The sequence below is a fragment of the Thalia democratica genome, chromosome 1 (genome assembly GCF_965202585.1).
Source record: "Thalia democratica chromosome 1, ktThaDemo2.hap1.1, whole genome shotgun sequence".
Taxonomy (NCBI): domain Eukaryota; kingdom Metazoa; phylum Chordata; class Thaliacea; order Salpida; family Salpidae; genus Thalia; species Thalia democratica.
Genome location: NC_139165.1, coordinates 902,816 through 912,598, shown reverse-complemented (window position 1 = coordinate 912,598; position 9,783 = coordinate 902,816). Strand labels below are relative to the sequence as shown.

Here is a 9,783-nt window from a genome sequence, read left to right as displayed (position 1 = left end):
TACCATACTAGCAAAAATTTTCTAAGAGACTTGAATTTAATTTTGGTCAACTAGAGTTTTAGAATTTATTGTTTAAAAACAATTTTTGACACTATTACATATTAATTACTCTTTGCGTCAGGAAACAAGCTAGAGTGATTAAATACTAGATTTATTCACAAGTAACAAGCTTGCTTTTAAAAGTGGTATATATAAACAAAAACTATTTCATATTACAATGAAACTTAGACAATTAAAAATCCTAATTTTTTCAAATTTTAATAATTATTTACAAACTAAAAAAATTCAAGAAAAGAAACAGTTATAGATTTTAAACTCAAAATAAACTCAAGATTTTCAAGTAGTTTATAACTAGTCTCAGTTATGCTGAGTTTTTGTATATATATATATTATAACTAGTCTAAGTTGATCTAGGTTTTTCATGATTTAAAACTAGACTAAGTTAATCTTAGAAAGCTAAGTATGTGACAGCCCTGATCTAATTGACCCTTTCTATACTTTAATTTTATTATAAGTATAACATAATGGTTTTTTTGGCCTAACTAATTTTTTGTTCAAACATCAGTTGAATAAACTGAGTAATAAAGTGATTTTTAATGTAGCATAATGCTTTTGAACAATAAGATTTAACAATACTAAACTTTAATAAATTACTAGCCGTATTATTTTTCTTTAAAACATAAATGACTTCTCACTTCAGTTTTTCTTTGGGCGGCTAAGGGTGGTACAATTTTTACATAATGTGACAGAAAAGAACTAGGAGAGTCCAAAAATGGTCTTTTATTAATAACAAAATGGTCAATAAGATATCAAGGTTGAATATGTCTAAAATTCAAAGAGATTTAAAAAAAAACTTTAATATGGTTTCTACGCGAAAAAAAAATCATTTTCCCAAAATAAGTTTCATGCACCCCGAAAGTCTCGTGCACCCTAAAAAATAAATCAATTTTTTCTTTCTAGATTCTTCTAGTGTGAAAGTTCTAAACTAGTGTCTACGAGTGTACACTGTGAAAACTACTGGAAAATAAAATTTAAAAATTAATTAAATAGTTTTTTTTTGTAGTTTTTAGCAGTAGTATACCTGATTAAATTTAAACAATTTTTAAATGTTAATAACATTTACCTGTATAGTTTAAATCCGTTGTGGCACCTTTTTCGACAACTTTTAGATTTGTAAGTGAAAATTTTCGACTGAACAATCCGGAGTAACACTTTATGTTAAAACAAACAAACCTTTGATTGATATTCAGAAATATTTTTATTTTGAATTTTGTTAAGATACTGTTTAAAATCTATGTTTCTTAAACAATGAGAATATAAGTTTCAGTTGATAAATCTTAAGATAATAAACCAAAAAATTGTTATTTACAAAATAATTATTTATAAATATTTTTCAGACAAAAAAAAATATTATCCTATGCATATATATATACAAGAGTAATGTAATTTACAATTGTTGATATCTTTTTAAAGGGAACGGGTCACTTTTGCACGAGCGTCACTTTTGCACGAGCGTCACTTTTGCACGAAGGGACACTTTTGCACGAGGGGACACTTTTGCACGGAGACACCTTTGCACGAGCGTCACTTTTGCACGAGGGGACACTTTTGCACGGCATCACTTTTGCACGCAGGGTCACTTTTGCACGAGGGGACACTTTTGCACGGCGACTCTTTTGCACGCAGGGTCACTTTTGCACGGCGACACTTTTGCACGGAGGGTCACTTTTGCAAGAGGGGACACTTTTGCACGGCGTCACTTTTGTACGAGGAGACATATTTTCACGGCGAAATTTTTACACGATGACAATTTTTTTTGCAGTTTTCTTGCACAACGACACTTTTGCACGGAGAGTCACATTTGCACGAGGTGACACTACTGCACTTTCAACATTTTTGCACGATGGGACATTTTTGCACGGCAAAATTTTTTCACGATGACAAATTTTACGGCAGCTTTCTTGCACAACGACACTTTTGCACGGAGGTACATTTTTGCACGAGGGGACTCTTTTGCACGGCTTCTTTTTTGCACGAGGAGACACTTATGCACGCAGTCATTTTTCCAAGAGGAGACACTTTTTCTAGGCGACATTTTTTCATAATGAAAATTTTTTACGGCAGCTTTGTTGCACAACGACACTTTTGCACAACGTCACTTTTTAAGATCAATTTTTACACAGCGACATTTTGGCACTATGACTTTTTCGCACGGAACATCAATTATTTTTATAGCTACTTTTGATTTTCTAGGTGGTAAAAAGATTATGCTTAATAAATATCGTAAAAACACCATTTGCAAAAATTTAAATGGTTTGAAAAGACTTGCACTTTGGCACCACCGATTTTCTAAAAACTACTCAAATGCAAAATGTATGTGATTCAGAATTTTTTATTTTTACATGTGCCCAACAGTAGCATTAAAAATATGCATCCTAATGTATATAGAAATAATTGACTTAGCTTGAGTTTTTTTAGCTGATTTTAAAGTAATATTTTTGTGTTATAATAAAAATATTTTAATAGTTAGTATCAGATTTTTTTAAATTTTTATTCTTTGTTTCAAAGCTCTGTAATTGATTTGTTTATATAAGTTTAAGTGAAAGTTAGTTTTATATTATTAAAAGCTTTTGTTTTTAAATATGTTCATTACAAAGAAATTTTTTGTTATGTAAAATTAATTGTTGACAGATTTAAGTTATCTAATCAAGTTATTTATATGTTTGTAAGTACTTTTTATTTAGTTTATTTTAAAAAATGTTAGTGCTAGTGCCAAGTGCAAGCCCAAAAGGTCTTGTTAGTACAGTCATAAATGGAGTACCACTTAGTGTAAAAGGATCTCTTCCAAAAGAGAAATCTTTAAAGAGAACAGCTAAGTAAGTTAAGTTTAGGTCAATATTAAAATGCAGTTTTTTTTTTATTAAGTGTTTTTAAATAAATAAATTGCTTCAGTTTTTGTATATAGAATTTGAAATGTTAAATAAATAAAATTTTATTATAGTTTTAAGTTTTTTATTTCAAAACTTAACTAAAATTTATACTTTACCATCAATTAAATCTTAATATAAAAATTTGTTTTGTTTTTGAGTAAAAAAATTTAATAAAAATTAGTTTTTTTAATTGTTTAAATGCTATTTACCATGTCTGTCACATATCTTTTTAGATTTATTTAAGCACTGACGAGGTCTTTGACTGAAACTTAGTTTGTTAAATAAAGTTTTTTGAAAACAAATTATTATCTTAGTCGAGTGAGAAAAGCAAATCAGCTACACTGGCCGATCGCTGACAATGTCGTAGACATTGTCATCTCATATTATTTGACAAGATATAGTGGCAATGATGTTGACGAAAAGTTTTTGCTCGCTGATAGTGGAAACCTACCAAATCGAATCTTAATATTTGGAAGGTTTATGTTTCATTTGAATACTTTTTACTCTAGAAACTAAAATGTATCAAACTTTAAAAAGTTTCTCAAACATTTTTTTCTTTTAGAGAAGCCCTCTTAAATATTCTACAAGAAACTAGCTGCGTTTTTCTTGATGGCACATTCAAGCTCGCACCACCAATGTTTTCTCAAGTTTTTGTTCTAATTGGAAAGAAAAACGAACTTGCAGTGCCTGTATTATACTGTTTATTGCAAGTTAGTTAGAATTTATAAGTTTTAAATTAAAGTTTTAAATTATTATAAATATTTTATAAAAATATGTTAATGTTTACATATATACATTACTTAGTTTTATTCATATTATAATTTTTTTTTTGTTTTAAAGTTGTGTTTTTGAACTAATCTTTTTCATCTTAGAACAAAGCCCAACAAACATATTCACAAATGTTTCAACTAATCAAAGGGATAATACCAAATTTTCAACCGCCAGCTATATCAAGCGACTTTGAGTTAGCATTGATCAACGCTGTAAACGTTAGTTTTTATACACTTGATAATATGTGAGATAATGTGAAGTTTTTCCATTTGTAACATTAATTTCAATACGCCTGCCCGTGACAGACTATTAATATAATAATTTTTTTTCATTAATTTTGTACAAAAGTGTTCGTATGTAATAAGTTGTCGCGTTCTATATAAAGCATATAAGTTTAAACATAATAATGATTTATTTATAATTTTAGTTTTGTTAATGTTTTGTCTATGTAAACTTTTTGTTGAATATAAATGTTTTTTGATTTTATTTTTCTCATTATTTGTCCTGTTTTAGTGACACAGGTTTTGGTGCCTGAGTCAAACATTGCACAATAAACAAAATAATAACAAATAGTAATAATAAATTATATAAGACCTTATTTACTTTAGAATGAATTTCCGAGTTGCACTATAAGAGGTTGTCTCTTTCATTTGGGACAGAACATTCTTAGAAAAATACAAAGATGTGGACTGCAGACCAGGTTAATTTTTACTTTCTTTTTTAATATAGAAGGCTATTATCAAAAAGTCTTAAATTGCTTCGTTTTAGGTTTCGGTCAGATGTTAATTTTAATAAAGATGCAAAGATGATAATTTCTCTGGCTTTCCTACCCCTTCAAAAGGTTGCAGATGGTCTTCAAGCCTTACTTGCTGTTGTTTGCGATGAACTGGTGCCCATTGTTACCTGGTTCAGAGACACCTACATTTTCAGCCAAGCAGGAGGTTTGAAGCCTTTAAATAATTTCAAAAAAATATAGCTATACTTTTTTCAATAAATAATGTTTATAATACTTAAGTATTTTTCATTTGTGGTACATATTTTTGAAAAATATTACGATTGCATAAAGTGTATGTAACGTGCTAAAGCAAATTTAAAATCATGTTTTCCAGTTTTTTTAATAATTATTTGATTAAATTATCTTCAATTTTTAGCAATATACATTTTTATTAAAAATCATCTTAAAAAACATTAGGTGCAAGAAATCAGCCTAACTTCCCTCCTCATCTTTGGAGTCAACACGAAAGGATTTTGACTGGTGGAGACAGAACAAATAATTATGCCGATGCTGCACATCGGGCTCTGTATAGTGTTCTGTCAGGCAACCACCCTCATCTGTGGAGCTTCATTGAGTTGCTTAAATCAACCCAAAACTCTCGCGACCTGAATATTGAACACATTGTCTTGGGAATAAAGCCTGCTGGTAAACAGTTAAAGTATAAACAGGCAGATGAGAGAATTCATCGGCTAGTTTCTAACTTTAATGATAATAGCAACATAGTCGAATTTTTGAGAGGGATCTCTCATAACTTTACCTTAGAATAATTCTAAATATTTTTTTTTCGTTAATTTTCTTTTTGTTCGTTTATTGTGGATCTTTTAAATTGTAAACAATAAATAAATGATGACTGGGTATAAAATAAATTGCTTAGTTGTTTTTTTCTATAATTAAAAAATTATTCTATATTAAAATATAACGTAGTCTTGAAATTTATAAACTGATTTATTATAATTAGTTTTGATAGTTAATAGTTAACTGTAACAAAAATGTAGTAGTTTGCGCATGATTATAACTAACAATTAGAATTTAAAGACTACTAAAAAAACAATTTTTTTGATTTTTATATTGTACACTGTTATTAAATTGAGATTTTTAGAAAAAAATTAATACAAAAGTTTTTATTTAAAAGTTAGAAATAGGTTTCAATTTATATTATCAATCTATTAAAATATAAAATTTTATCTGAGTACATTTTTTAAATATAATAAAAAAACGCACGCAATAGATTTATGTTTTTCTATATGTTATAAATCTAAAAAAGGCGTTTAATTGGTCTTCTTGCAAAATTGATGTTCCATGCAAAAAATGTCATAGTGCCAAAATGTCGCTGTGTAAAAATTCTTCTTAAAAAAGTGACGTTGTGCAAAAGTGTCGTTGTGCAACAAAGCTGCCGTAAAAAGTTGTCATCATGAAAAAATGTCGCCTAGAGAAAGTGTCTCCTCTAAGAAAAATGACTGCGTGCATAAGTGTCTCCTCGTGCAAAAAGGACGCCGTACAAAAGAGTCCCCTCGTGCAAAAATGTACCTCCGTGCAAAACGTCCCCTCGTGCAAAAGTGACTTTCCGTGCATAAGTGTCGTTGTGCAACAGAGCTGCCATAAAAATTTGTTATCGTGAAAAAATGTCGCCGTGCAAGAGTGTCTCCTCGTGCAAAAATGACCCTGCATGCAGAAAAGTCTCCTAGTGCAGAATGACGCCGTGCAAAAGAGTCATCTCGTGCAAATGTGACTCTCCGTGCAAAAGTGTTGTTGTGCAACAAAGCTGCCGTAAAAAAATTGTCATCGTGAAAAAATGTCGCCGTGCAAAAATGTCTCCTCGTGCAAAAGTGGCGCCGTGCAAAAGTGACCCTCCGTGCAAAAGAGTCGCCGTGCAAAAGTGTCCCCTCGTGCAAAAGTGACGACCGTTCAAAAGTGTCCCCTCGTGCAAAAGTGACCCTCCGTGCATAAGAGTCGCCGTGCAAAAGTGTCCCCTCGTGCAAAAGTGACGACCGTGCAAAAGTGACGCTGTTCAAAAGTGTCCCCTCGTGCAAAAGTGACCCTGCGTGCAAAAGTGACGCCGTGCAAAAGTGTACCCTCGTGCAAAAGTGACGCTCGTGCAAAGGTGTCGCCGTGCAAAAGTGTCCCTTCGTGCAAAAGTGACCCCTCGTGCAAAAGTGACGCTCGTGCAAAAGTGTCCCTTCGTGCAAAAGTGACGCTCATGCAAAAGTGACGGTCGTGCAAAAGTGACACCCACCCCTTACTGCCATTTAAAATTAGTCCCTTTTCACCTCTTACTAGTTACTGCCACCTTACAGCTATTTAAAATTAGTCTCTTTTCACCTCTTACTAGTTACCGCCACCTTACTGCCATTTAAAATTAGTCTCTTTTCACCTCTTACTAGTTACTGCCACCTTACTGCAATTTAAAATTAGTCTCTTTTAACCTCTTACTAGTTACCGCCACATTACTGCCATTTAAAATTAGTCCATTTTCACCTCTTAGTAGTTATCGCCAACCTACTAACATTTAAAATTAGTTCCTTTTCATGATACTAGTTACCGCCACCTTACTGCAATTCAAAATTAGTCCATTTTCACCTCTTACTAGTTACCGCCACATTACTGCCATTTAAAATTAGTCCCTTTTTACCCTTTACTAGTTACCTACACCTTACTGCCATTTAAAATTAGTCCCTTTTCCCTCATGCAAAAGTGACCCTCCGTGCATAAGAGTCGCCGTGCAAAAGTGTCCCCTCGTGCAAAAGTGACGACCGTGCAAAAGTGACGCTGTTCAAAAGTGTCCCCTCGTGCAAAAGTGACCCTGCGTGCAAAAGTGACGCCGTGCAAAAGTGTCCCCTCGTGCAAAAGTGACGCTCGTGCAAAGGTGTCGCCGTGCAAAAGTGTCCCTTCGTGCAAAAGTGACCCCTCGTGCAAAAGTGACGCTCGTGCAAAAGTGTCCCTTCGTGCAAAAGTGACGCTCGTGCAAAAGTGACGGTCGTGCAAAAGTGACATCCACCCCTTACTGTCATTTAAAATAAGTCCCTTTTCACCTCTTACTAGTTACTGCCACCTTACAGCTATTTAAAATTAGTCTCTTTTCACCTCTTTCTAGTTACCGCCACTTTACTGCCATTTAAAATTTTTCCCTTTTTACACCTTACTAGTTACCGCCACTTTACTGCCATTTAAAATTAGTCTCTTTTCACCTCTAACTAGTTATCGCCACCTTATTGCCATTCAAAATTAGTCCCTTTTCAACTCTTACTAGTTACCGCCACCTTATTGCCATTCAAAATTAGTCCCTTTTCAACTCTTACTAATTACCGCCACCTTACTGCAATTTAAAATTAGTCCCTTTTTACCTGTTACTAGTTACCGCCACCACAATGCCGTTTAAAATTAGTACATTTTCAACTCTTACTAGTTATCGCCACCTCACTGCCATTTAAAATTAGTCTCTTTTCACCTCTTACTAGTTACCGCCACCTTAATGCCATTTAAAATTAGTCCCTTTTAACCTCTTACTAGTATCAACCACCTTACTGCCATTTAAAATTAGTCTCTTTTCATTCCCTTACTAGTTACCGCCACCTTACTGCCATTTAAAATTATTGCTTTTCACCTCTTACTAGTTACCGCCACCTTACTGCTATTTAAAATTATTCCCTTTTAACATCTTACTAGTTACCGCCACATTACTGCCATTTAAAATTAGTCTATTTTCATCCCTTGCTAATTACCGCCACCTTACTGCCATTTAAAATTAGTCCCTTTTTACCTTTTACTAGTTACCGCCACCTTACTGCCATTCAAAATTAGTCCCTGTTCACCTCTTACTAGTTACCGCCACATTACTGACATTTAAAAATAGTCCCTTTTCACCTCTTACTAGTTACCACCACGTCACTGACATTTAAAATTATTCCTCTTCACCCCTTACTAGTTACCGCCAACTTACTGCCATTTAAAATTAGTTTCTTTTCACCTCTTACTAGTTACCGCCACCTTACTGCCATTTAAAATTAGTCTCTTTTCACCCCTAACTAGTTATCGCCACCTTACTGTCATTTAAAATTAGTCCCTTTTCACCCCTTACTAGTTATCGCCATCTTACTGCCATTCAAAATTAGTCCCTGTTCACCTCTTACTAGTTACCGCCACATTACTGACATTTAAAAATAGTCCCTTTTCACCTCTTACTAGTTACCACCACGTCACTGACATTTAAAATTATTCCTCTTCACCCCTTACTAGTTACCGCCAACTTACTGCCATTTAAAATTAGTTTCTTTTCACCTCTTACTAGTTACCGCCACCTTACTGCCATTTAAAATTAGTCTCTTTTCACCCCTAACTAGTTATCGCCACCTTACTGTCATTTAAAATTAGTCCCTTTTCACCCCTTACTAGTTATCGCCATCTTACTGCCATTTAAAATTAGTCCCTGTTCACCTCTTACAAGTTACCACCACGTCACTGACATTAAAAATTATTCCTTTTCACCCCTTATTAGTTACCGCCACCTTACTGCCATTTAAAATTAGTTTCTTTTCACCTCTTACTAGTTATCGCCACCTTACTGACATTTAAAATTAGTCCTTTTTCTCACTTACTAGTTACCGCCACCTTACTGCCATTAAAAATTAGTTTCTTTTCAATTCTTACTAGTTACTGCAACTTTACTGCCATTCAAAATTAGTCCCTTAAACCCCTTACTAGTTTCCGCCACCTTACTACCATTTAAAATTAGTCCCTTTTCAGCTCTTACTAGTTACCGCCACATTACTGCCATTTAAAATTAGTCCCTTTTCACCCCTTACTAGTTATCGCCACCTTACTGTCATTTAAAATTAGTTTCTTTTCACCCCTTACTAGTTACCGCCACCTTACTGCAATTTAAAATTAGTCCTTTTTCGACTCTTACTAGTTATTGTTACCTAACTGCCATTCTAAAATTAGCCTCTTTTCACCTCTTACTAGTTACCGCCACCTTATTGCCATTTAAAATTAGTCTTTTTTCACCTCTTACTAGTTACTGCCACCTTACTGCAAGTTAAAATTAGTCTCTTTTAACCTCTTACTAGTTACCGCCACATTACTGCCATTTAAAATTAGTTCCTTTTCACCTCTTACTAGTTACTGCCACCTTACTGCCATTTATATTTAATTCCTTCTCACCTCTTACTAGTTACCGCCACCTTACTGCCATTTAAAATTAGTATCTTTTCACCTCTTACTAATTATCGCCACCTTACTGGCATTTAAAATTAGTCCCTTTTCACCCCTTACTAGTTACCGCCACCTTACTGCCATTTAAAATTAGTCCCT

The 9,783-nt window shown here is 33.3% G+C and overlaps 1 protein-coding gene across 1 annotated transcript; it reads left to right on the top strand.

The window, feature by feature from the left end:
* The first annotated feature begins 2,757 nt into the window (after nucleotides 1-2,757).
* LOC145840485 (uncharacterized) lies at nucleotides 2,758-5,243 on the top strand. The gene is made up of 7 exons (XM_082947800.1): nucleotides 2,758-2,876; nucleotides 3,245-3,406; nucleotides 3,493-3,640; nucleotides 3,803-3,919; nucleotides 4,310-4,401; nucleotides 4,470-4,642; nucleotides 4,894-5,243. Exons 1-7 carry the CDS (start codon nucleotides 2,758-2,760, stop codon nucleotides 5,241-5,243), a joined length of 1,161 nt encoding a protein of 386 aa, XP_082803926.1.
* Nucleotides 5,244-9,783: the final 4,540 nt, after the last annotated feature.